The following is a 27,652-nucleotide window of genomic DNA, read 5'->3' as shown; positions in this document are numbered from 1 at the left end:
GTTTCCCTGTAGTTCTAAAAAGAAAAGTAAAACAGTAAAAAGCACGGTTTGAAACACCATGTAGGCCAAGAGAGATGTTTCAAGGGCACTGAAGACAATGAGAAGCGTCTAAGGCACTAGGCTGTCACCCCGCTAAGCCAGGACTTGGGCTCCGGGCCCAGACATTGTGTGACTCCTTGGCACATTCTGTCTACTTGAGTGTTGTCATCTCTGTCCGGAAGAAGTGAAGACCTGTGCCCAATGCCAAAAAATGAAAATAAGCTGAATTTCCCAGACCTCATGAGCCTCTCCATCCCCAAAAGGACACTGCTTTCCCATCAGTCCCCAAGACTACAGCACCTCCCAGCGTCTCCTGCCATTACGTCTAGGAGTCTCGGGGTACGGAAACCTCGGAATCGAGAGTCTCCCGTGTGCTTATGAGCAGCTTGATTGAGGGGACACTCTTATCAGTGCCCAGGAGCACCTAACCCCAGGAGGACAGGCTGCTGCCCAGACCCCTCTGGGGAGCCAGGCCCTGCCCCAAGTGCCTTCCCATGGAGAGGCTCAGACCAGCTAGAGTAGGGCCACTTGATAATTTTTATGGGTTCAGGTCCTTATGCCTTCCTGGGTCCCTTCCTCTAAAAAAAAAAAGTTCTGTGGTAGTCACCTAATCTGGTGTCAATGTAAGGATTAAGAGTGTAGGAGGATTAAGAGTGTAGGAGTGGAGTCTAGCCTGTCGATCTGGAGATAGCCAATGAGACCTCTGTGTGGGCATGGCCTTCTCCTGAGAATTCTGGGAACTCCTGTATTCCTTCTTGGAGGCTGGAGATACTCTTGTCTCTCTCTGCTCACTCCCTGGGAGACATTGCAGATGACAAGACACATGGAACTACATTAGTGCCCGGAGCTGGAGAGACCACATGGACCTACCCTGATGCAACCAGACCTCTGGAGCCGGAAAAGCCACGTGGAGACCCCTGCCAGTGATGAGATGCTTACAAAACCACTGGATCCAAAGACTTTCTACCCACTGGCCTGTGATCATCCTGCATTTGGCATCATTGCATGTGTTTCATGAGCCTGAAGAGAACTTTATAGCTTGGTATCAGACATATGGGCTAATATCAGACTTATGGGCTTGGACTGGACTGAGTTGGGATGTTTCTTAAAACTCTTCCTTATACACATATGAGTTTCTATGGATTTGTTTATCTAGTCTACCCAGACTAACCCAATCTCTAAATTACTTTTTACGATGATGTCGCTATGAGGATGAAATGCTAATCTTCTTTCATGTCACTTCCAAGGATCGTTTCATCTGTGTTCCATCTCAGAACTGCCTGAGTTATCTTTGTTTGGTTAACGGTCTGATCAGAAAGGTCCCCGGAAATCACATGCTTCCAAGAACAAGCCTGACGTCACATCTTGTTCTCCCCCCTACTGGGATTTCCCAGAAGCAGTCCGAACCTGCCCCCAAATGTCTCTGAATTTCCAAGCCTCCCCCAGTATTACCTTCCCTTTTGATGAAGAACCATGTTACGGGGGCTGACCATCCACCATTGAGTCACCCTTCTTCTGAAAGAACTGCTTCAGGGGCTTCAACAATATCGGCCATTGTTGAAGGAAATGGTATCTCTTTCTTCACCTTGCTCGGCTCATAGGACCCACCCTCAGGGAGAGTTGATTGGGATTATGAGAGTGGGCCAGGGCAAGTGAAAGGCACCATTTAAGAGTGGGTTTCACCCAAGGACCCACCCAAATACATCCAAATAAGGCAAAGGAGGGTTCTTCCCATTGATTACATGTTAATAAAACTTCCAAGGAAATATAAGAGGAAGAACAGTATGTGATGAAAGATGAATAGATATGATTTCAAAATGCATTCTAAGGACTCGGTTCTTTGAAGCACACGATTGTATAAATGACACAGGCAGTTGTGACAAACGTCTCAGGCTACATTTGACTAATCTTAATATAATTAATAATAGACTAGTAGAAGGACCATTCCAGTCTGCAGAGCAGGACAGGACCAAGAGTCGATACCATAAAGTGATTAACTAAGATGTCTGAAAAGGGTGGGTTAGTCTGGGCAGACTAGAGAAACAAATTCATAGACATTCATATTGTACATAAGAGCTTTATGTACAAGAGCAATTGAATATTGAGAAAACATCTCAGCCCAGTCCAGATCAAGTCCATAAGTCCGATATTAGCCCATATGTCTGAAACCAATCTATAAAGTCCTCTTCAGACTCATGAAACACATGAAATGATGCTAAATGCAGGAGGATCACAGGGCAGTGGGTTGGACGTCTTCTGGATCCAGTGGCATTGTAAGCATCTCAGCGCTGGCAGGGGTCTCTATGTGGCTTCTCCGGCTCCAGAAGTCTGGTTGCATCAGGGTAGGTCCATGTGTCTTCTCCAGCTCACAGGGTGTAGCACCATGTGTCTCATCAGTAGAGCGTTTCTCAGGGAGTGAGCAGAGAGAGAGAGAAGTGTCTCCCACCTCAGGAGTTCCCAGATTTCTCAGGAGAAGGCTATGCCCACATAGAGGGTTCATTGGTTATATCTTGATTGACAGGCTAGACTCCACCCCTTCATTCATAATCCTCTCAGATTGACACCAGATGATGTATCTACCACAAAGGGTATATCAGGCATAGGGTTGCTTTTTGATGCACCCTCTCAGCATCTTCCTCTGAGTTCCCTTCGGCATTCAAGGGTGCAGACCTCTCAGTCTTAGCCAGAGACCCCTGCTTCTTGTTCAGCCACCAACCCACCTGCAAGGACATTGGAAATTTGAGCCCTCATAACAGGACACTTGTGAATCGGTTTTCCAAATTGAGACACATCATCGAGGATAGAAAGGCTCCAAGAAATCGCCACCCTAACTTGGGTTTGTCCGAGATGAGGGTCCTAGTATTTCATTTGATCTGCCCCCATTCAGGGGCCCGCATCTCTACTGGGATGAGTAAAGATACTCTAACTCGTGAGCCAGTGCATGCGTCCCTTATAGGAACGGCTCCATCACCTGGACTGGGCCTTGCTTCCCAGTGGTTTCCCAGTTAAGTCATAAGGCAAGTTGGCAGTGATGCCGTTATGTGACTCGCAGTAGTTGTGTGATGAGATAAGTTGGCAATGATGTAATGATGTCGTCGTCTTCCGTTTTGTAAGCTGATGTGGTTTGCCTCCATCTGCATATGACATCAGTTGTTAGGTAACCACGTGGTCTTTGGAACTTAACTACGTCAATAAGTAAGGAATGGATCTATACCAATTATCTGACAGGTGTATTAGACAGGCTTTGAAAGTCAGATTGTTGTTCATTAAAGGCCTCTCTCCACCTGTAAAAGGTAATTCTTTAGAATATTTGACTAAACATTGACAACTCCTTAATAACATTTGGTAAATCAGTTTTTTAATAGGCCCAGTATATAATATAATAACAGGTTCTTGATAGCATCCTGACTTTTTTCCTGTCTTAATTTCATCCATCTGGGTCAGTTTTGGGTGTTGTTGTTTTGGTTTTTTTTTTTTATTAAAAGATCATTTTATTGGGGGCTCTTACATCTCTTCTAACAATCCATACATCAATTGTATCAAGTATATTTGTAGATATGTTGTCATCATTATCTTTTAAACATTTACTTTCTATTTGAGTTCTTGGTATCAGCTCCTCATTTTTCCCTCCCTCCTCCCTGCCCCCCTTGTGATCCCTTGATAAATTATAAACTATTTTCATATCTTACACCAACCCCTGTCTCCCTTCCCCCGAGATTTCTGTTCATCCCCCTGGGAGAGGGTTGGGGGTGGCTATGTGTCGATAGTTTTGATCGGTTCCCCCTTCCAGTTTCTGGTGTTTTAGAAGCTCTTCTAAAGTTAATTCTCAAAGGTGGGAATTGTCAATGAGTAAATTTGGGGAGCCCTTGTTTATACTTATAACTATAGTAAGTGCAGAAATACCATTTGGTAAAACAGTTTCTTAATTGGCCCAGAAATAATTGGAGAGACAGCTTATTTGGCTGCCAGATCAGCAGCCAGATTTCCCTCTACTTTCATCATTCCCAGAGGCTCCTTTCTGCTCCTCCAGACCAACAGAGATCAGTTGTTAGCCTTTGAGTCCCCTGATGCTACATTATGAACCCAGAGACTAACAGGAAATCTACAGCTATTCTATTTGTTAAAACCATAGCTCCAACTTCAGATACTTCTCTAGTTGTGAAATTTGCTAAGTTTATTGAGAGACACGTCTAATCCAGGAGTTAGACTACCTAAGCCTATGTAAGAGCTGGCGACTCTTGTAATGCAAGGACCAACTGTTTCCGTAACTAAAAGCCAAAAGCCCTATGCTGAGCATAAAGTATTATATAGTAAGGATTTTTCTCATCTCCTAATTATTTTGTTTGTTTTCTGGTCTCAATTTTACATTAATTTCATAGTCCTTACTTCTTGGTTAATATATTATGTAAATACATTTTAATAGCATAACAAAAACTAGTCCAAGTCTTCAAGTTAAAAAAATTGGATAATAAGATAAACAAGGGAAATGGCTTTTTATGTCCACAAGATCGAACCTCAAGACAGCATTAATATCCCCATATAAAACGTATCGGAAGCCCTTAGTCATCCTATAAGAATGAACCCATCTCTTCATCTTTATAGTTAATTTCTGCTCTGGGTGATTGAATCAGCCACAGTCTGTGAACTCATTAAATAAATTAAAAAGAGAGGGAGCAGAGGGGAGAAAGAGAGACAAAGCTCTGGTGTTTTCCACGAGGGTTCAGAGTTGTCCATTTCTCACAGGTCACAGAGAAACGATACTTAAGTTATTAACCAAAGACGTAAGGCCCTCAGGGTGCAGTAGAGCACCGTTGTAACACACAGCTTTGCTCTAGTTCTTTTCTGTGGCCCCGCCCCCACTATCATGACCCCAATTCTACCTTACAAATCTGGCTAGACCAGAGCTTGTACACTGGTACAGATAAGAGCTGAAACACAGGGAATCCAGAACAGATAATAAGGACCAATATTGAGAGTAGCAATACCAGGAGGGGAAGGGGAAGGTGGGGGAGAAAGGGGGAACTGATCACAATGATCTACCTATAACCCCCTCCCAGAGGGACGGACAACAGAAAAGTTAGTGATGGGAGACATTGGTCAGTGTAAGACATGAAAAAACAATAATAACTTATAAATTATCAAGGGTTCATGAGGGAGGAAGGTTGGGGGAGGGAAGGGGGGAAATGAAGAGCTGATACCAAAGGCTCAAGTAGAAAGAAACTATTTTGGGAAGGATGAGGGCAACAAATGTACAAATGTGCTTGACACAGTGGATGGATGTATGGATTGTGATAAGAGCTGCAGGAGCCCCCAGTACAATGATTTAAAAAAAAAAAAGAATGTATTAAAGATGTTAAAAGTAAAACCTTTGCTTTTTTTTTTTCAAAGACGCACAGCTAGGTTTTAAATCTAGAGGTTTTTTTCTGATGGGATGCTAAACCTTGCCCTTGAGGCAGACTGCACCAAGAGCAGAGTGAGCCTGCGGCGCAGTAGGAACGCACGCTTTGTGCTTGCAATGGTGTTCGGCATTCGGGCTCTTAAAATGCTGCAGATTAACCCATCGGACTTTCGCCACAACACATTAAAAAGCCTTGAACCTATGAAATAACTGTCCCCTTAAAAAGCCTTGCACCCGCTCCCTTACCCAGTGGCCCTTCAAGTGTCGAGGTGAACGCCGCGCACTAGAAAGTGTGCAGAGTGAACACAGTCGCTAGCAGCCTACGAAGCAGGCGAGTCTCATGTTTAGGATAAAACTGCTTTCTTGTAAAGAAGTCTGCAGTTTCAGTCTTCTGGGCACACCTTGCATTCTGCCTGTTTGGGGGAACCAGTTTATCATAGGCAATCGTCCATGGAGGAAGAGTTTCTGCTTGTAGCAGTGTGATTCACCTCTTCTGTGAAAGGAGCCCTGGTGGCCTGGTGGCTTAGGCATTGGGCTGCTCACTGCAAGGTCAGCAGTTCAAACCTACCAGCCACTCCGATGAGTCTGTCCCCTTTCAGATTTAGGCTCTTGGAAATCCTCTAAAGGGGCCACTCTGCGGCTGATCCACTCGATGGCAGTGTGCTTGGTTTGGGTTTTATGTACAGGGACGGTGTGTGGGGACAGGGTGGAGAGGTGGTGAAAACTGAAATATGTTATGAGTGCTGAACAGGAGAGGCCCCTTGCTCTGCCCTGCAGCTCCGAGAGAGAAAACAAACCTGACAGGCAGGACATAGCCCCTGACACGGCTCTTTCCTTTTTTCCGTTGATGGGAATGGCCACCACGGCCAAGTCTCAAACTTGGAGTGGCAAATACCTTCTTAAATGTCCTCACCTGCCCTGTTGTCAGTGATGAGGCTGGTCTCACTCCCTCCTGGATGAGTGGCTTGATGAGACAAGATTGGGGCGCCCGGCCTTGCTCTCCACCTGCAGATGCAGTTCGTTGGTGAAATCAGTTGGCACACTGGGCCAGGGACTATTTCTTTCAGCCCTTGGAGTTGTGGTGTTGAAATGGACTTGGGTCCATGGACAGTGGCGTCTGAACCCCAAAGCTGGACACTTTGCCTCTGAGAAGTGGCCACCAGTCGTCAAAGAAGCGACAGAAGAGAGTATGTGGATCAGAGCCAACATATACCAGTGAATCAGCAACCCAGATTTCTGCTTGCGGTGGCATGGACTCTAACTCAGGGCAACTTCATGTGTGTCCACACGCTGCCCCGTGGACTTCCCTTCCCTGTTCTCGATTACATGGTCTGTCAGCAAGGTAACAGGCCACAACTCAAGAGCAGCACCAGCTTGGAAGGAACATTCCACAGTTCAGGAGACTGAAGCCCATGCTTCAACCGGGACAACTTCCAACCAAGCAAGCCCTCTGCTTCTCCAAACCTCTGAACCCGTGCCCTGCTGTGCCAGAGGATTTGCAGTGGCTGGTGTCTTAGAAGTGGGTCATCAGCCCTTTTGTCCAAGGCTCCTCTGGGTAGACTCAAACCTCCCACGTTTAGGATAGCAGCCAATCATTTGCACCACGCAGGACTCTGATATTAGCATACATTGGCTCTTATAAAGGAGAATCGGCCACCTCTCTGGCACTCCATGCATCCACCTAACTTGCAGTTCCTTGAGCGTGAAGGTTGGGTTGGTCACATGAGCGGAGTGGTCTCTTCATTCTGTCTGCTCATCCCTTTGCCACCAGACACACACACACACAAAAGGGAAGCCTTTGATACCAACCTCCTTGTTCTACAATAACCTCCTATTCTGTCAGCTGATTATCTCCCTGCTTGCACTATTCCCTTATCTGCGACCGTGAAACGGTCCGTCTGATGCATTCTGTGATTGATTTCAGGAGTCATGCCAGCTCCTCTAATGGCCTCCTCCCTCTGGGCTCTGGAATCGCACGTCCTTTGTGCCACTCGGCGTTCCCTACTGGGCCGCAAGCCGTAGACGCAGAAAGGAGCCTGTAGCTTTTCATTTCTCCTACACACAGGGCTCCCTGCCAGCCGTCCCTGCATCCCCACCAGCTTTTAATCCAAATAGAACCCTGCCCACTGCTAAAGATAGTTTTCTGTAAGGAAGGTGCTGTCGACTTGTAAATCCCGGCCAAGCCAAAAAAGGGGACATTTTACATCACGAGTTCGTGTTAACCGTGCAGCAGATCCACTCCGCTGGCTCATTTAACTCTTTCATTGGGCCCAGTGCACTGGGGAGCCAGGATCTTGAGAGGGTGCCACCGTATCATAGTGCTAATTAAGTGCCAGGCTTCCTAGTGTCCGAGCACACGCCCGCCGCAATGTAGCAGACTCCTGGAAGGTGGGAATGGCTTGTGGAGTCTAATTCCTGCATCCCTGCAGAAGGCCAACTGGGACTCAACCCAAAAATACCCCCAGATTTTTATATGTTATGTCATCCAGGTTTTCTATCAGTCATTTCGCCCCAGTGAGAGACTAGGTCCCCAGGAAAGGCTCCACGTCTTTAACCAGTCCACAGAGCTTCCAGGTGAAGCGGTGGTGCTCCCCTCAGCTCACCTGCTGGGGACTCCTCCCCCTGAGCCACCGTGGTACAAATGCCTGCTGGGGACCAGCCAAGCATGTCCAAGTGTCAAGTTGCTGGGGTCGGACCCAAGGTGTTACAGGGCCTTCCTCCCCGCCTGCCATGCTCGACTTTATCCCAGCACCTGGAGCAGAACCGGGGCACTAGTCATTAAAGTTCAAAAGTCCAGGAGCCGTGGAAGGGTGACCTCTGCGTGTGTCAGGGAGGACCTGTGTTCCGGAGGGCTGATGATTTGGAAGTGGGTCACCGGGCCTTTTTCCCAAAGCATCTCTTGGGTGGATTGCAACCTCCAACGTGTGGGCGTGGCTGAATTCCAGACATTATTTTCAGAGATGCCTCTCTGGGCCGGACCTCCTGCTTTCCAGTTGGCACTCCAGTGCTTCTGAGAGGAGGTGAGCAGGGGGTGGTGTCTCAGTCCACTGTGAGCTCGCCATGAAATGCGCACATGGGCGCAGAGAATGAGGAAGTTTGTATCTCACAAAAGGCCTTTGGTCGGAAAAGCAAGTCTATGGATAATAGTTGGTTTAGAGCCCCTGTGATTGAAGTGCAGCTACTGCCAAACAACAGCGATGCCCAGCTTTGATTATCCCTTTGATAATATATACGAAGAAGTAAACCCCCAGAAAACGAATTTTTTTCAAAGGTATGTATTTAAATATTTTTTACAAAACAACCTTATCACCTTCAAAGTACTCTCCATGACACTTAATGCATTTGTCAAATTGGCGGTTCCATTCTTGGAAATATTTTTCAAACTCATCTGTTTGGACAGCTGACAGCAGCCCTCTCATTTTTTCCTTCACCTCTTCTACATCGTCAAATCACTGTCCTTCCATGTCCCTCTTCATTTGAGGAAACAAAAATAAGTTCCACAGAGTGAAGTCAGGTGCATGGGGCAAGAGGGACATGCTGTTATTTGCCAAACGCTGGCGCACTGAGATGACTGTGTGAGCAGGTGCATTGCCCTGGTGGCAAAACCAGTCCCCCGTCTGCCACAACTAAGGCCATTTTTGTCACACACTGTTACACAGTCTTTTCAGAACCTCTAAAGAGAAAGCTTGATAAACAGTCTGACCTGGGGGAACAAACTCCAAGTGCACTCTGAGTGGACATTTTCATCCATTTGGGAAATTGACAGATGTCCAGAATGAGGTTTGTCATCAGTTGACATCTCACCTTTAAGGAAAGGGAAAAAACCACCCGTAAACGTGCGTTTTTTCCCCTAGCACTGTCCTTGTAACCTGTGCTCAACATCACAACCGTTTCTGCAGCATTCTCTCCCCGCCCACCCCGAGCAGGAAACAAAATTTCATAGCCACGCGCTGTTCTCATAAATCAGCCATCACAAACATCGAGGTCCAAGTGAAACTGCTTTTATGAAAAAATTCACTGGGACCAAAGAGAACCTTCCCAGGTGACGCCACTGGGTGCACAAACTCAGAGCGAGGTGCTCCATGCTCAACAGGGGAAATGCTTACTCCGAAAGCTCCACCCAGTGGAGCTTTTCCAGTTTTGGGGGGGGGGGGTACCCCGTTGTATTCAGCTGGAGTCAGGACGCAGATCACTCCTTCTGATTAAATACTTCATACATCCTTCACCAATTAACAGCCCTGTACTGATTGGAGATTTGTGTGCCCGTCAATAACTTCTCTTTCTTTCTAAAACGCAACCCAAAGCACCTCTTCTACTAAAGAAGAGCCAAAAGTTTTAAACACATGCCTTATTTAGGAAGAGACGGGTTACAAACTTGCTCCCATATGCACCAAGTAGCCCATTCTAAAATGAACTGAAGCAAGCAGTGGCACCTAGTTCATGCCAAAATCATTTTTAGTCCAGTTCATCCCCAAGAAGGACCATAGCAAGTTACAGCGTCCTGGTCATGGCAGGGCATCCCCTTTAGGGTTGGAGGACTCTACCTACTTCCTTGGGCACTTCCCTACTTCTAGTGAGTCTCCATCCTCCCTTGGGTGGAGCTCTAACCCCCCTGACCCCCAGGGTCCAACCTTTTCAATATGTAGTCAAAGTCCTTGAATGAAAACAGCATGTCTGTTGATTCAGTTAAGCAGCCACTGGGGAGAAGAAAGAGTAGAGAAAAGTCCACGGAGCACATGTGCCTAACCCAAGGATAAGCCAACAGGTAGGAGACCAGGTGTCTCCCCACGTGGGAGCTCGGACGGAGTCAGCTCCTAGCCTGTGTATCCAGCCACACACTCCTCCCTTCCTCCCTTCTGATTCTCTAGTGAAGTAGAAGGGCTATTTAGAACCTCTTCTGGCAAGACAAAACCTACAGTAGAATCCACCTGAAGGAATAAGCTTTGCAATATCAAACCATAAACCCAATCAAACCAAAAGCCAACTCACTGCCATCGATTTGATGCAACTCCTAACGACCTGATAGAACTGTGCCCGTGGGTTTCCAAGACTGTAATTCTTCTGCTTCCCAACAGTTTTATTGGCCTATAATTCACATATCATCCAATGTAATAGGTCAATCACATCAGTAAATTGTACAGTTATCAGCACATTCAATTTTACAACAGTTTTGTAGTGCTTGTACTCATCGTTATTAGCTCCCCATTCCACCCCCCCACCTCCCCTGCCATACCCCCAAGGAACCATTAATCCAGGCACCGTCTCTATAGATGTGCCTATCCTGGATTTTAAATAGAGGAAAACATGTTACAAGCAAACAGAAAACTAACAAGATGAATGAAGTAAAACATATAAAAAAAAAACCTCAACTGACAAGACAGCAGGAAATGTTAAAAGCTAGAAGAAATTTAAGTGGATCCCAAAGGAGATCAAGTGATAGGGCGCTAAATTGTAACCTAACCGCATCTGCAACAATCCACTTTCCAATGTGTTCCGCATGGTGGCGAATCTATCCACACCCCTGGTCCATGGCCAGAGTGAATACACCAGGGGCTTATGGGATCGGAAAGTCCTGCCTTTCTCCTGAAGAGCAGCTGGTGGTCTTGAACTGCAGACTTTGTGATTAGTAGTCAACTGCATAACCACTGTGCCACCAGAGCCCCTTGCTGTCAGGCCAAGGTACTCATTAATATGTTGGCAAGGGTAGATGAGTCAGATAGGCACCGCAGAAGGATCAACCCTACCCCAAACCCATAACCCATTGTTGTCTTGTCAGGTCTGACGTGCCCTGTAGGATAGAGAGAACTGCCTCATCCCATTTCCAAGGCTGTAAGTCTTTATGGTAGCAGACTGCTGCATAGTGGCTCGTCGATTTGAAGCGCCAACCTTCCAGTTAGTAGTGGGGCCCTTAACCACTGTCCTCCCAGGGCATCTTTTTTTTTTTATATATTTTATTAGGGGCTCATACAACTCTTATCACAATCCATACATATACATATACATACATCAATTGTATAAAGCACATCCGTACATTCTTTGCCCTAATCATTTTCTTTCTTTTTTTTTTAATCTTTTTATTGGGGCTCATAAGGCTCTTATCACAATCTGTGCATACATCAAATGAGCAAAGCACCCTTATACATTCGTTGCACTCGTCACTCTCATAATTCACCTTCCACTTGGGTTCCTGGAATCAGCTCGGTTTCCCTTTTTTTCCCCCATCCCCCTCCCTCCCCGATCCCACCCCTGGTCCCTTGATAGTTTATAAATAATTATTATATCTTATCTTACACTCCCTGTCGTCTCCCCTCACCCGCCTCCCCCTTGACAATCTCCCAGAGAGGAGGTTACACATAGATCTCCGAGATCGGTTCTCCCTTTCTACATGCCCTTCCCTCCTGGTGTCGCCTCTCCCACCGCTGGTGTTGAAGGGTTCGTCTGTCCTAGATTCCCTGTGCCTCCAGATCCCCACTGCACCGCTGTACATCCTCTGGTACAACCAGGTCCGCAAGGCAACGTAGGATTGGGGTCATGATGATTGGGAGGGGAGGAAGCGTTCAGGAACTAGAGGAAGGCTTTGAGTTTCATTGTTGTTACACTGAACCCTGTGTGGCCCATCTCCTCCTCCCTACCCCTCTGGAAGGGGTGTTCAGCTCTCTACAGGTGGGCATTGGGTCCCCATCATGCACTCCCCCTCTTTCACGGTGATGTGATTCTCACCACCACCCCACCTTTGATGTTGGAGACCTGGTCTCCTCTGTCCTTCATGGTCACCTATGTTGGTGTGCTGCTTCCGTGTGGGCTCGGTTACTTCTGGGCTAGATGGCCGCTTGTTTGCTTTCAAGCCTTTAAGTCCCCAGATGCTATATCTCTCAGTAGCCGGGCACCATCCGCCTTCTTCACCACACTTGCTTATGCACACTTTCGTCTTCAGCCATTATGTGAGGAAGGTGATCACACAATGATTGTTTTTGTTCCTTGGTGTCTGCTATATGGTCCATTCAACACCTTGTGTTCGCTTAGGCCGTGTGCTTCTTCTCTGTGGGCTTTGTTGCTTCTGAGCTAGATGGCAGCTTATTTGCCTTCAAGCCTTTAAGACCCCAGACGCTATATCTTTTTTTGATAGCCGGGCACCATCAGCTTTCTTCACCACATTTGCTTACACACACGGCTGTCTTCAGTGATCATGTCGGGAAGATGGGTATCCTGCAATGGCTGCTTAGCAGGGCGAGGTGCTATTGTATTGGGGGATTATGCATGAGGAGGCCCAATGTCCATCTGCTACCCTACTACTGAACCTATAAATATATGCATATAAATCTATTGCCCAGGGCATCTTATATCTACCAAAAAAGGCATTCAAAGCCAGGCTTTCTGAAGTCATTTTACTTATCAAGCAAAATATGCTTATGTACAATATTTGACTTCTGATAGACGACTTCTGTGCTGTACAAAACTGCTTACAGATGGAAACAATGACTGCCAGACAGTATTGATCCTCCGCTTTGGTGCTGTGTGCCCAGATGCAGGTGGTGCTTTATATTTTAAATGCCTCAGCCCCGTTAGTGACCTTGGCCCAACCTGAACTCGCTGTCATTTTGAAGCCCGAATGCCAAAGCTGGGCATGATGTGTGACAGGAGAAAGTGCAGCTACAAGTGACAAGAGACCCGGCCAACAGCAGTGTCACCAGATAGGAGATTATGTTTCCCACGTAGTGAGAGGTGCAGAGGGTGACTGTGGGCCACATGCAGTGTCGTCTGGCTCGGGGAGTGGGGGGCTCTTTCAGTGACTCAGCGACATCTCAGACTGGGAGCCTTGGCTCTCATCCTCACGCTCACCTCTACATTCAAGGGTGGATGACGTCAGCTGTCCACCTTACTCTTCTTGAGCCAAACAAAAGTTGTTCCAGAAATCCTCCCAGGAAAGTTCCTCTTGGGCCCCACTAGTCAGAACTGTGTCCCCTGTGGCTACTGCCAGGGGCTAGTGGGAAACAAACCATTTGTCAGATCCGTCCGCCCTTATGGGAGAGACTAGCAAGACTGAGCGGGGGCTGTATGTGTTGGCCAACGGGGTTCCCTCAAGAGACTACACTACAGAGAACCTCCTGTCACTTGTCTGGTTTTCTCCTGGAATAGACCAAACCGAGTGCCAGGAATAGGGAGTGACTTGACCGAGATCCCACGGTCAGATGAGGTTCTAGACCAGAACCCAGGTCTCTCAGCCCCCAGCCCCAAAAGCTACTGAGTCTCTGATAAGCTGTGAGGGCGGGGAGTGTGCCTTTGGGAAAAGATCCCGGGAATGATTGAGCAGTAATGATTAGCACAACTCACGTCATCGAATTGCACACAAGAAGGGAGTTGCTACATTCACATGTCGCAAGAAACGGGAAAATGTGCCTGGCCATTGTTTGACGGGGTCCGAGCAGGAAGCTATGTTAAGGGAGTATACTATCATTTGGTAAATGCGTTATTAGATATCTGGGGTGTACAGAGGCGGGGGGCATGGTTTCCACTTGAGGTCTCGTTCCTGTGCCCCCACCTATCAGAGGTGCTTCGTGCAGTTGCAGCCCCCCACCCCACCACAAGCCCCCTATGATAAAGTAGACTGTTTCTTATTCTGCAGCCCATGTGCGTTATCCTGGCGCCCAGTGAGCGCCACGAATGTGTACAGTCTTGCCACGTCCTTGTTAACGTGCTGTTCTTGTCTTCTGTCCCCTTCTGCCATCGGACCAAACAGAAGTACTCTGCTGTCTCTCTCTGCAACATCTCCACGGAAGTCCTGAGAGTCATCAACGCCACGGAGGAGTTGATCGCCGAGTCTGCAGGGCCCTGGGAGTCCCCGTCAGCTCCTGCTGACCGGGCGAAGGGCGCGTTTCCTCTTGGGACGGACAAAGCGCATCTGGATGAGCAGCTGACTTCCCTGGAGGAAAATGTAAGGGGGGGGGGGAGTGCCCTACCTAGGGGGAATGTGTGAGAAGAAGCAATATCATCGCAGAGGGCATATACACACACACACACACACACACACAGCAGCAGCATCTCAGAAAGGGCCTGAGGTTGATTTCCCCAGAAATGGGGCCTGGCATGAGGATCTAAGGGTGGCAGGCAATTAATCTCCCAGCTTCTGGCTATAAAACTCAGACTTGCCAATATGGAGCCGTTTCTGACTCATAGGACAAAGTGCAGCTGCCCCTGTGGGTTTCTAAGACTGGAACTCTTTACGGGAGTACAAGGTGAGCCATGAACCCCCACCCAGAGGCTGCTCGGAAGACGCCCTGATGATTTGGTGCCCAAACGATCACAGCCTTGACAACCCCGTGGGGCAGCTCTGCTCAGTGCACATGGTACAGAGTCAGTCCTCAAGTGGGAGCCTCCCGGCACACCAACAGCTTTATTAGAGGTGTGCTCCCAGGGGGGGCTGGTGAGGGCTGGGGGACACCAGGGAAAGAGAAGGAGCCGAGCAAGCGTGTGGCCTTCAGTTGTAGCTTCAGCCTGACCCCCGTGTCGCATCTCGGTGTTCTGCCTCCAGACCAGGGAACCAGCCCCTCCGACGACCAGTACACATGCCCTCTTCTCTGCGGGCGGGCCTGGTGTCCTGTAGGGCTCACGAGTCAGGCTGCTGACTGCAAGGTCAGCCGTTTGAAACCACCAACTGCCCACCGGGAGCATGATAGGGGCTTTCTACCCTCAGGCTTTGAAACTCACAGGAGCAATTCTACCCTGTCCCAGAGGGTTTCGAGTTGACACCAACTTGATGGCAGTGAGTTTGGTGTTTAGGGGTTAGAAGTTTGCCAAGGGGACCAGGCTGGAGGGTGGTGAATGAGATAAAAGGGGGATCTGGCTGAGCATTGCCTCGCCCCCTGCAGGGGAGAATGGTGGCTACACAGCTTGTTCAGAAGGCTCAAACTGGTCTGCCCTGCTTTGCTAGTGTAAGATAGCCACACAGTGGCATCTCCTTTGATGCACCCAATGAGGCACCCAAGCCTCCAGGTTCCCTTAGCAGCAGGAAGCCATGCCCATCTCCTGAGCCTCCCCACACCAGTTCCAGAGTTAGCCGAGCGCCCTTGATGCTGCCTTGCCCTGGACCACATTTAAACCCCAGACTCTACCGGCAGCCATTGGCCTTCCCAACATCCCTCCCTCTCCTCTACCCTCTCACCCCACAAGGGTGCCAACCAGCGAGTACAGCAGCTGCAGAGGGTGTACCTAACCTCACAGCCCCTTCCTTCCTTGTGTGTAGAGTGTTCAGCGCCAGGCGTGGCCCCGAATCAGTTCCCAGTGATTAGTAGATGTTCTCTTTAGTATTTGACCAGCATCATGTCGCCGAACCCCTCCTTCCCCCCCACACCCCCCTGAGCTGCAGGAAGGAATGTAGAGCTCAAGAGGATTCCACCACCCATTGGCTGCCCTCCACAAAATGACCCTGGAGACAGAAAGTAAAGGAGCCCTGTTGGTGGGCTAGGTTGCCCACTTGGTGTAAGCAGGGTGATTCGGGCTCCCAAGCTTGCCCTCTGCATCTCTGTTTCTGAGAGTCCGAGTCCTGCCTGCTGGACCATCCATGGCAAAGCCTCCTTCACTGCCTACTTGCCTGAGAGTCTCCTGGGTGTCCAGAGGTTCTCACTCGGACACTAACCTAAAGGTTGGTGGTTCAACCCTCCCCAAACCTGGTGATCGTCTTCTACAAAGCCACCAAGAAAGCCCTGCAGGGCAGATCTCCTGTCAGTCACAGCGTCACTGTGAGTCAGACTTTGCAGGGTATGTTTCTGGAACAGGTGAAAGGAGAGGTTGGGAAGGTGCCCCGACCCTGTCTCAAACCTACCCTCTCCCAAGACCCAGATCCAGGCGTTGCAGGGAGGTACGGCCACGAGCCGGTTCCCATGGAAATGTGCACATCTGGGAAAACAGGACCGCCTGTGTCCTTGGGAGGGTGAGTGTTCTGCCTTTAAAAGTGCAGTCTCAGCACTTTGTGGAGCTCATTCTAGGGGGGAATGTCTGTGTTTTCCATCTCTGACAGGTTTCTGCCTTACGCTGGGGGGGCAGTGTCCAGCTTTTGCAGGCTGTACTGATCGGATTAAACCAACAGGGCTTACCTTGCTGCTCCTTAAAACTCACTTCCACGTAGTTCAGCTCCTTCAGAGATGTTTGCGATCATGGTTGCTGATATTAAGGAACTCTTTTCCTTTCCCCCTCGTGTGTGTGCGTGTGTCCCAATAAAATTTTATTTATAAGAATAAGTGAAAACATGCTGATGTTGAAGAATGTCTAATATTATCAAGTTATAAAAGCCAATCTTCAACATTATGTAGAAATTTCCATCATTTATGCAATATTATGTATGTTTCTATAAAGATGTATTGATATATAAGAAAAACATGGAAGAATATACATTAAGTGGTTAAAAGTAACTATAACTAGAAAGCAAATTATTTTAAGAATAAAATAAGCTTTAATGTTCTAAGAAAAATTAACAAGTGGCAGGCTGGATGTGGCCCATGGGCCAGTTTGCTGACTCTTACTTGAGACCAACAATTGGAAGGTTCTGTTTTAGTTCTAGTGAAAGAATTTCTGGTCCGTCTCTTATTCTTTGTCTTCTGCCAGGCTCTTTGGGACTTTCCTTCCTTAGAAGGACATTTCCACAAATAACTATGATCATAGCACATGGGGAATGTCTGCATTACAATTCACACAGACGCTTGGGACAGGCATCAGAGGAGGTGCTCTGAGAGGACCAGCTGTTTTGTGAAGTAAGGGCTACCTTGGCAGGATTTAGAAAAACGTGCAGCTGAGGGCCTGAGCCTTCTCTGGCCTTCCCTTACATCCTTGGCGACATACAAGAGTCCCTTGGTGTCTCTCAGAGAGTTGTCATTGAAGATTCGAAGAAGCGCATGTATGAAGACACTAGCCCAGCGTCTCTCGCATGAAAAACACTCATTATCCGGACGATTCTTATACTTTTTTTTCTCCACTGACTTCCTGTCCCCCACCACCCTTTTTAGTCAAAGAAAAATCTCCTGGGTGCTAAGTGAGACTCTGGCCAGCGGGCGGGGAGATGTGAGTTTGGGGAGGCTGCCGCACCCCCCACGGAAGCCCGGCGGTGGGGACACTCGGGTGCCGTGGAATGTGTGTGCGTGTGTCTGTTTTGACGCAAGCCCTGTGTCTGCCAGGGCTGGCCTTGGTATCCTTCCGAGTGGTGAGGACAGGAATGAGAGCGTGAATGTGTACACGTCACAGCCGGTGTTGCCCGTTTCCCAGGAGGATCGTTCTACACGACAACCCAGGGGTGAACCGGAGAGCTGGAATTTGGCAGAGTGCTTTCTGCCTGCGGAGCTGGTGTCAAAATGAGCCAGGTGGTTTCCAGCCTCCCGGAGACAGCAGAGATGGCCCGAGCTTGGGGGCTGCTCGGGTGAAGCTAGCCTGGCTTGCTGTCCCCAGAAATCAGGAACCATGAGGAGAGGGACTTTTTTATCCCCCCCCCCCTTAAGTTAGTTTCCTTCATCTCTTTGGGTATTTGTTTGCTGTGAACCTTTAGTTGAGGGTGGAGGATGCAGATACAGAGCACCTCAGTTCCCCCATCAACCATCTTGACATCCTGGGTGTCATGGCGTGGGCTGCAACCATCCATGAAAAGACGATCTCCCCTCTTCCTCCTGGGGTCCCCTGCTCCCGTTCTCCCCACTTTTCTACCTCTGCTGCCTCCTGAGCCTTGGCTTGGGGCAAGGGCTGCCCTTTGGGTCGCTTGAGTGATTGTGCTGAAGAACACGTGCCCACTGGCGTCCGTTCCAGGCCTGTCTCTGCTTGGACTTCTTGAAAGGTGATTGCTGATCCCTGGGAGGGAGGGGAGCGAAAGAGGTTTGAGTCCAGGTTTGAAAGGTGTCTCAGGTGTTTCCAAGGTTCCTTTTGCGGAACGTTGAAACAGCTGCAGCAAAAATCCAAATGACTCTAGGGGAAACTACCGGTGTTGAGTTCGCTGTAGAAGCTGAAGGCCCCTGGGATGCCCTGTCTCTGTCTGGCGATGCACCTCATTGCCACGCTGTCCTCTCTGTCCACTCTGATACGACCTCCCACAGATCAGGCATTCCCAGCCCCAGCCCCAGCCCTGGTGATGGTTTGAATAACCATTCTTGGCGGTGGGGGCTCTCCGACCTCACCGTAGGCTACTTAGCAGCATCCCTGTCCTCCAGTAACACCTTCCCACTGTGAGGGGCAGGTATCTCCCAGCTGTTGTCAAGGGTTTCTGGGATCCAGGGTCCAACTGGTTGCCAGGAGGTTGGCCCCAGTCTACTGGGGACCCAATGTGCATCAGCGTGGACCATGTTCCACAGGGGTCCCCGTGGCCCAGTTTTCAGAGGTAGTTCATCAGGCCTTTCTTTCTTTTCTTTTTTATAAATTATTTTCTCGGGGGCTCTTACAGCTCTTATCACAATCCATGCATCCATGGTCTCAAGCACATCGCCCTTTTCAAAACACTTTCTTTCTACTTGAGTTCTTGGTATCTGCTCCTCTTTGTCCCTCCCTCCCCCACCCTCCCACCCTCGTGGACCCTTGATAAATTATACATTATTATTTTCATACCTTACACTGTCTGCTGTCTCCTTGACCCATGTTTCTGGTGTTCAGCCCCTGGGCGGCGGGGGGGGGGGGGGTTGTTGTACGTTAATCATTATAGTCAGTTTCACGTTTCTACCCTTTCTCCCCCCACCGCTCCCCCCTACCCTCATGGTATCGCTACTTCCATTACTGGTCCTGAGGAGGTTATCTGTCCTTGATTCCGTGTGTCGAGAGCTCTGATCTGTATCAGTGTACATGCCCCGGTCCAGCCGGATTTGTTAGGTAGAACTGGGGTCCTGAGAGTGGGGAGGGGGGAGGAAGCATTAGAGAACGAGAGGAAAGTTGTATATTTCATCGGTGCTATACTGCACCCTGACTGGCTTGTCCTTGTGACCCTTCTGTGAGGGGATGTCCAATTGTCTACACATGGGCTTGGGGTCTCCACTCCGAACCCCCTCGCTTGCATCAATATAATTGTTTGGGGTCTTGTGATATTCACCAGGCCTTTCCTCTCAGGTTGATGCCCTTGAACCTCCCACCTTGAATAGCAAGCATGTTAACCATTTGTAGCCCACACGGACAGGAAAACACAGAACCAAACTCCCTCCCTCGAGTCCCCTCTGATGTAGAGCCACCCCGTAGGAGAGACTGGCCAGGGAAGTGGGTGAGAGCCACCGTGACAGATAGATCAACCCTTACAGCACGGGGCCTGTCCCCGGCCAGCTCTAGCCACCCAGCCCCGGGCCCAGGGCCTGACACAACTGAGGCCCTCAACAAATGTGGACCCGATGGGATTCCGTCGGATGAATAAAGTCCCTTCTTAAAAGAGACAAGCTTTGCTTCCGATCAATAGGAAGTCTGTTCTTGACATGTTCCTGTGCCGCAGCTCTTTCCATGTTGACGGCCCCCAAACAAGCAAAAATAAAAAGCAGTCTCTGTCCAACTGATTCTAATTCATAATGGCGCACTGCGTGTGGCAGAGAACAGCCGAGCTCCGGCCAAGTCTGGCTGCTCAGAGTCAGCTTGCCTGGCTGGTCTTCCCAGGAACCTCCAGGAGCTCCAAACACATTCTTTCCATCGGGGTGGGGGTGGGAGGCACTGAAGTATTGTGCCATCTAAGAACTCCTAACGATCCGAAGATGCCCCAACCCTCAAACCCAAACTTGCTGGCACGAAGTCCATGCTACCTCACAGCCACCCTACAGGACAGGGTAGCACAGCCCCTGTGGGTTCCCAGGCTGTGACTCGTTATGGAGTCAAAAGCCTCGTCTTCTTCCCTCAGAGCGGACTGATGGTTTCGAACTGCTGGCCTCATGGTTCGCTGCCCAGCACTTAGCCCTCGACATACGAAATGGAAGAGGTTAAAGCGACAAATAGGACTCGGCAGGAAAGGGGTGCATTTTTATTTTATTACAAAGAATAGCATCGAAAAGCTATTCCTACATGAAGTGCCGGGTTAGCATGTTGGTGGTGCCTGCCCCTGCCAAAGATGGCACGTGTCTGTCCCCCAGGAGCATGTTGACAATGGCGATGGCCTGACGGAGTATACTTTTTATATGACCCTTTCATTGTCAGCTGGTCTAGAGCACTGGTTCTCAACCTGTGGGTCACGACCCCTTTGGGGGTTGAATGACCCTTTCACAGGGTTGCCCAATTCATAACAGCAGCAAAATGACAGTGAGGAAGTAGCAATGAACATAATTTAATGGCTGGGAGGTCACCACCACATGAGGAACTGTATGAAAGGGCCACAGCCTGAGGAAGGTTGGGAACCACTGTTCTAGAGGAACAAAACAAGTCAAATACACGTATCTTAGAGACCCCCATTATTAAATCTTAAAGACAAGACAGAGCCAAAAATGTACCGTCCAGAAGAGGGAGACTGTCAGCCAGGGCCTTCATGGTGTCCAAGGATGCACAAGCATGCAGCTCTTAACTGGGACATAGAAGACAAGGGAGTGCCACTAGCTCCCAATGGGGGGCAGGTCACGTAGTCACAGGCAAGGCGGGACTGCAGAAGCAGGAGGGAGACCGTGGTTGGGGTGTGAGCCCTATTAGAGAGAAAGGTTGACAGGATGGGCTCCAAGGTCACCTGACCATCTTGGGGGAGGCACGACTCATAACCAAGAGACACTAGGACCCTTGTTTCCATCAGGGGCACACTCACGCCAACCCCTGAGAGCGAGGTCGCCCCTCTCACCAGGCTGACTGGGGAGATGGGGTTTCCCAGAAATCCACCTTCACACACTCGGCCCGACGACAGGGCTTTGTTCACTACTAGTCCATGGGCATAAAGAACTCTGCAGAGGCCGAACCTATCTAGACACGCAACACGCACAGAGTCCCCACTGTAAACCGTAGTCTTCCGCAGCAAAGCTGGTGCTCAGAACGCCGTCCAGATAACACTTTCCATTCTAATCTCTCTCTCTCTCTCTCTCTCTCTCTCTCTCTCTCTCTCTCTCTCTCTCTCTCTCTCACACACACACACACACACACACACACACACACACACACACACACGTCAGAAGGCCCGGCAGGAACAGGAGCCTGAACAACCAGGGTGTTGTCGGTTTCTGCTCTGGCCAGCACCTCTCCTGCCTTTTCCTGTCCTCAACGGGTTAACGCCTTCTCCCTGCCCCAGCAGCACCTCCAGAGATATTCCTGGGGTCTTGAATTCTATGGGCTTTTGAGTCCAAAGAGGAGACTCTTCTCTTCCTCTTTGATTTCTGGGATCAGAGAGCCCAGACTGACGTCCTGCCTGACTGCTGTCTCCAGGGCGGAATTCTGATGGGCAAGGGGAGAAAGGTAGGGGCCGTTTGAAAAGGGGCTGTGGATGTGGCGGATTTAATTAAACCTGTGGCTTCCGTGAGCCTGCCTTCTAAAGGGCTCTCTCTGCCTTTCTCCCTGGAGCTGGGAAATGGGGGTCGGCGATCAGAAATAGACATGGCGACCTTGATTCCCGCCTGCTGCACACGGCCTTCAGCAGACCAGATAAAGGAGAATATTGGTGAAGAGCACTTGTCTCCAAAGCGTTGAGATAAAAGCGGAAGAGAATGCCCCAGTGCGTGTGGATCTGCTGTTTCCATGCACAGCCTGGCTAGCACCCTTAGTCAGGAGAGGGCATTAATTTGAGAACCGCCTTTGACGTATCGGGTTATGCAATGGGCTACCAACTGCAAGGTCAGCATTTCAAAATCACCAGCCGCTCTGTGAGGAAAGAGGAGGCTCTCTCCTCCTGTAGAGAGGGACAGTCTCAGACACCCACGGAGACAGGTCTACCCTGTCCTGGAGGGTCACCAGGAGTCAGCCCCTACCTGATGACACTGAGCGTGAGCTGTCTCTCAGCCCCAACGCGTCCCACCTTTTGCTTGGTGTGAGCATCTGGAATTCCACTCCGTCTCCCCTGGAGCTAGGAAGCACCTGGGCCACACCCAGACTCGGCCTCACCGAGAGGTGAGCCTCACACACGGTGGGGGCTCAGGTGCACAGCCTGAATCGTTGTCTGGGTCTCTGAGGATTTTAACCTCTCATCGGGACTCAGAGCACTGTAGTTCATGTGGGAGACTGTTTCCTGAAGTAGAGGCTGCGATGAGGGCGTAGCTCCATCAGGCTCATTATCAGTGGTGTCTCCCAGGGAACAAGCATCTGTCCTGCCTCCAGCAAGCCATTTATCTCCTTAGTGCCTCCAAATGAGGTCATCAAGCTGCAGCCTGATTGACAGGCTCAACTCCACCCCTTCACTCATAATTGACAACAGATTAGGTAACTACCTCACTGCCTCTCCACTTTAGCAACCATGACATCCTTCTCCAGAAAGGGGTCTCTCCTGAAAACACGTCCAGAGTATGTGAGATGAAGAGTCTCCACCCTTGCCACTTGGAGGCGTTTCTAGCTTTACAGCTTCCAAGACAGATCTGTCTGTCCTGTTAGCAGTACATGGTCCACTCAGTGTTCTCCAATGCCATCAGCTCAAATGCACCAGTTCTTTTTCGGCCTTGCTTGTTCAACATCTGACTTTCACATGCGTACGAGGCAATGGAGAGTACTGTGGCTTGGGTCAGGCACACCTTAGTCCTCAAAGCAACATCCTTACTTGACAACACTCTAAAGAGGTCTTGTGTATCACTTGATTTCTTGATGGCTGCTTCCATGAATATTGACGGTGGATCCAAGCAAGATGAAATCCTTGACAACTTTAGTCTCTTCTCCGTTTATCATCCATTCACTGGTCCAATTGTGAGGATTTTCGTCTTCTTTCCATTGCGTGTAATCCATACTGAAGACTGATCTTCATCCGCTAGGGCTTCCAGTTCTTCCCGCTTTCAGTCAGCAAGGCTGTGTCATGTACCTATCACAGGTTGTTGATAGCCTCCCTCCGATCCTGATCAGGATTCTTCCTATAATCTAGCTTCTTTGATTCTTTGCTGAGTGTACAGATTGAATCATTCTAGCGGGAAGATGCAACCCTGATGCACACCTTTCCTGATTTTAGACCATGCAGCATTCTCTTGTCTTGTCCACAACTTCCTCTTGAGCTATGTACCGATTCCGCATGAGCACATGAAGTGTTCTGGAGTTCACATCCTTCTCCAGGCTAGCCATAGTTTAGTTATGATCCAGACCCTTGAATGCCTCTGCCGAGTCAATGACAGTCAACATTTGTGTAGTGTTCTATGCTTTCAGCCAGGATCCCTCTAGCATCGGTGATGATATCTCTGGTTCCACATTCTCTTCTGAATCTGCCCTGAACTTCTGCCAGTTCCCTGTGAATGTGCTACTGCAACTGTTGTTGGATGGTCTTCAACAAAATTTTACTTGCATGTGATATTAATAATATTCTTTTATAGTTTGAGCATTCTATTGGGTCACCTCTCTTTGGAATGGGTACAAATTTGGATATCTTCCAGTCAGTTGGCCAAGGACCTCTCCTCCAAATTTCTTGGCATAGACGAATGAGTACTTTCACTACTTCATCAGCCTGTTGAAACATTTTGGTTAATATTTCATCAATTCCTGGAGCTGTGTTTTGGTTAATGCTTGTAAGATGGCTTAAACTTTTCCTTTCGCACCACTGGGTTTTGTTCCTACGCTGCCTCTTGAAATGGCTGCCTGGCTGCTCCTCCTTTTTGGTACAACGACAGTGTGCTCTTTCCATCTCCCTTTGATATTTCCTGCATCATTCATTATCCTGCCCTTAGTATCTCTCACTATTGTAAGTCCAGGCTTGAATGTTTTCTTTAGTTCTTTCAGTTTAAGATATGCTTGTTTTTCTTTATTTGGGGTTTCCTTACTCTAGGTCTTTGCACATTTTCTTATAATATCTGACTTTGCGTTCACGAGCTGCCCTTTGAAATTTTCCGTTCAGCTCTTTGACTTCATCATTTCGTCCCTGTTCCTTGGCTACTCCATGATTCAGAACAAGTTCCAGAGTCTCTTGTGACATTGCTTGATCTTTTCTTTTTTGTACTGTCTTTATAATGGCCTTTTGCTTTCTTTGGGTATGATGTTCCTGATGTCTTCCACAGTTCGTCGGGTCTTCTGTCATTCATGTGCAACGCAGAAAACCGAGTTGTTCTCAAAGTTTTAATGGGATAGGTCATCTTTAATGGGATAGGTCATCTTTAATGGGATAGGTCATCTTTAATGGGATAGGTCATCTTTAATGGGATAGGTCATCTTTAATGGGATAGGTCATCTTTAATGGGATAGGTCATCTTTAATGGGATAGGTCATCTTTAATGGGATAGGTCATCTTTGATGGGATAGGTCATCTTTGATGGGATAGGTCATCTTTGATGGGATAGGTCATCTTTGATGGGATAGGTCATCTTTGATGGGATAGGTCATCTTTGATGGGATAGGTCATCTTTGATGGGATAGGTCATCTTTGATGGGATAGGTCATCTTTGATGGGATAGGTCATCTTTGATGGGATAGGTCATCTTTGATGGGATAGGTCATCTTTGATGGGATAGGTCATCTTTGATGGGATAGGTCATCTTTGATGGGATAGGTCATCTTTGATGGGATAGGTCATCTTTGATGGGATAGGTCATCTTTGATGGGATAGGTCATCTTTGATGGGATAGGTCATCTTTGATGGGATAGGTCATCTTTGATGGGATAGGTCATCTTTGATGGGATAGGTCATCTTTGATGGGATAGGTCATCTTTGATGGGATGGGTCATCTTTGATGGGATAGGTCATCTTTGATGGGATAGGTCATCTTTGATGGGATAGGTCATCTTTGATGGGATAGGTCATCTTTGATGGGATAGGTCATCTTTGATGGGATAGGTCATCTTTGATGGGATAGGTCATCTTTGATGGGATAGGTCATCTTTGATGGGATAGGTCATCTTTAATGGGATAGGTCATCTTTGATGGGATAGGTCATCTTTGATGGGATAGGTCATCTTTGATGGGATAGGTCATCTTTGATGGGATAGGTCATCTTTGATGGGATAGGTCATCTTTGATGGGATAGGTCATCTTTGATGGGATAGGTCATCTTTGATGGGATAGGTCATCTTTGATGGGATAGGTCATCTTTGATGGGATAGGTCATCTGTGGGCTCTTGTAAACGTGTTTTTATTTTCTTCAGCTTTCACCTGAACTTGCAGGCAATTGATGATCTGTTCCACCGTCAATGCTTGCTCCGATTTTGGCTGCTGATATTAAGCTTCTCTGTTATCTTGTCATACAGTTGTAGTCAATTTGAAGCCTTTGTGTTCTTTGAAAGGGGGTGTTTGTGATGAAGAAGTCATTAGTCTTATAAAATTTTATCATGTGATCTACAGTTTCATTTCTATCCCCAAGTCCATTGTTTTCCAACTACGATTCCTTCCTCTTTGGTTCCAACTTTCGCATTCCATTGCCAGTAATTGTCAATGCATCTTGATTGCATGTTTGATCGATTTCAGACTGAAGACATTGATAAAATTCTTTAATTTTTACATTCATCCTTTAGGGGTTGGTGCATAAATTTGAATAATAGTTGTACTGATTGGCTTTCCTGGAAGGGAGATAGACATAATCCTATTGTAAACACCATTGTACTTCAAGATAGATCAAGTGTCCTTTTTGATGATGAATGCTATGCCATTCTTTTGATTGTGTCGTTCCTGGCTTAGTAAGCCATACGATATCCTGGTTCAAAATGGCCAATACCAGCCCACTTCAGCTCAGTACCCCCTAGCATATCAATCTTTATGTATTTAGTTTCATTTTTAATGACTTCTGATGTTCCTAGATTTGTACTTTATACATTCCAATTCCAGTTCCAATTATTAATGGATGTTTGCAGCTACTTCTCATGTTGAGCCATGCCCCATCAACGCATGAAGGTCCCGAAGGTTTCCCTCCCACAGACTTGACTTCATTCACATCATTATGGCCAACTCGACTTTGAGAAGTCAACCGTTCCTCATTCTTATTTTAAGTGATGATCTTCTAGCTCATCTAAGGGGCTCCTCTTCTGGCGCTATCTCTGACACTGTTCTGCTTGTATGCATTAGAGTTTCAGTGACTGACAGTGGTTCAGTGCTATCCAGAGGCTTTTCAGTGGCCAATTCTTCAGAATTAGCCACCTACTCTGTCTTTGCAGTTTGTGTTAGTCTAGAAGCTCTGCTGAAACCTGTTCCCTTTGGGTGACCTTGATGGTATTGGAAATACCAGTGACTTAGCTTCCAGCATCACAGCCACCGTAGTACACCAAACTGACAGACAAGGGGTAGTGCCGAACTCGAGGCAGCACCAAATGGTTGACCTCATAGTGTCCGACAGTAAACACAACGGAGCCCCCTCAGGGGAGCCCAGCTCTGCCACATTAGTCTGGAGTAGGCCCAGAAGGTGTGTCCTTCCTTCCTACGGTTCTGGTATAAGTCCCACTGTCCAGTGGTCCTAGCAGCATGGGTGAACATTCACTGTTTTTAGGAACCGAGGTACTCACTAACACGTGAAAGACTCTGAGAAGTCCTATAGTGAAGAAACCTGCCTAATAGTATTCACCCTAGTACATTGGACTACAAAATCTTTCCTTAATGAATCAACTTATTTCATCCACTGAATTGCATTAAGGAAGACTTGCTGAAACAAAAGCCAGGCAGGTCATCGGTGACAAGAATTCGGGGATGACAAGATTACACAGACATGGCAACCATTGGTCTCACCCCAAACCTAAAAATCCACTCTCAGTGAGTCCACTCTGACTCAGAGCAACCCAGCAGGAGAGGGTAGCGCTGCCCCAAGGGGCTTCCAAGGCTGACATGCTTTCCAGGAGTAGAAAGCCTCATTCTTCGCCCAACGAGCAGCTGGTGATTTTGAACCACTGACCTTACAATTAATAGGCCAACATGTGATCCCCATACCACCAGGGCACTTCCAAAAGTGAGCCTTAATTAAGCAACTCCAGGCTAATAATTTTAAATGGGCTGGTTTTTTTTTTGTTTTGTTTTGTTTTAAAAAGGGGGGTGGTGGTGGGAAAGACCAGAAGACCACTTATCTTAAATGACATGTTAATTTTTTTGTTATTTCAACAGAGTCAGTATCTTGAACTCCTATAAACAACCACTAGAAGTTCACGTTTTCAATGTAAAATATCCTAACATCCGGCCAAGGTTAACTATCGCAGTATCACAGTGATGAAAGTGTGGGATCCAGGCAT

The 27,652-nt window shown here is 48.1% G+C and overlaps 1 protein-coding gene across 1 annotated transcript in view; it reads left to right on the top strand.

The window, feature by feature from the left end:
• MYRIP (myosin VIIA and Rab interacting protein) overlaps positions 1 to 27,652 on the top strand; it is a 279,856-nt gene that overhangs the window by 236,995 nt on the left and 15,209 nt on the right. The window contains exon 11 of the mRNA XM_075555859.1: positions 14,175 to 14,369. Within this exon, the coding sequence (XP_075411974.1) occupies positions 14,175 to 14,369 (195 nt within the window). The remainder of the gene's footprint in view (positions 1 to 14,174; positions 14,370 to 27,652) is intronic.

This window comes from Tenrec ecaudatus, chromosome 8 (genome assembly GCF_050624435.1).
Source record: "Tenrec ecaudatus isolate mTenEca1 chromosome 8, mTenEca1.hap1, whole genome shotgun sequence".
NCBI classification, from domain to species: Eukaryota; Metazoa; Chordata; class Mammalia; order Afrosoricida; family Tenrecidae; genus Tenrec; species Tenrec ecaudatus.
Note: the sequence above shows the minus strand (reverse complement) of the source record. Positions and strands in the feature narration are given on the sequence as shown.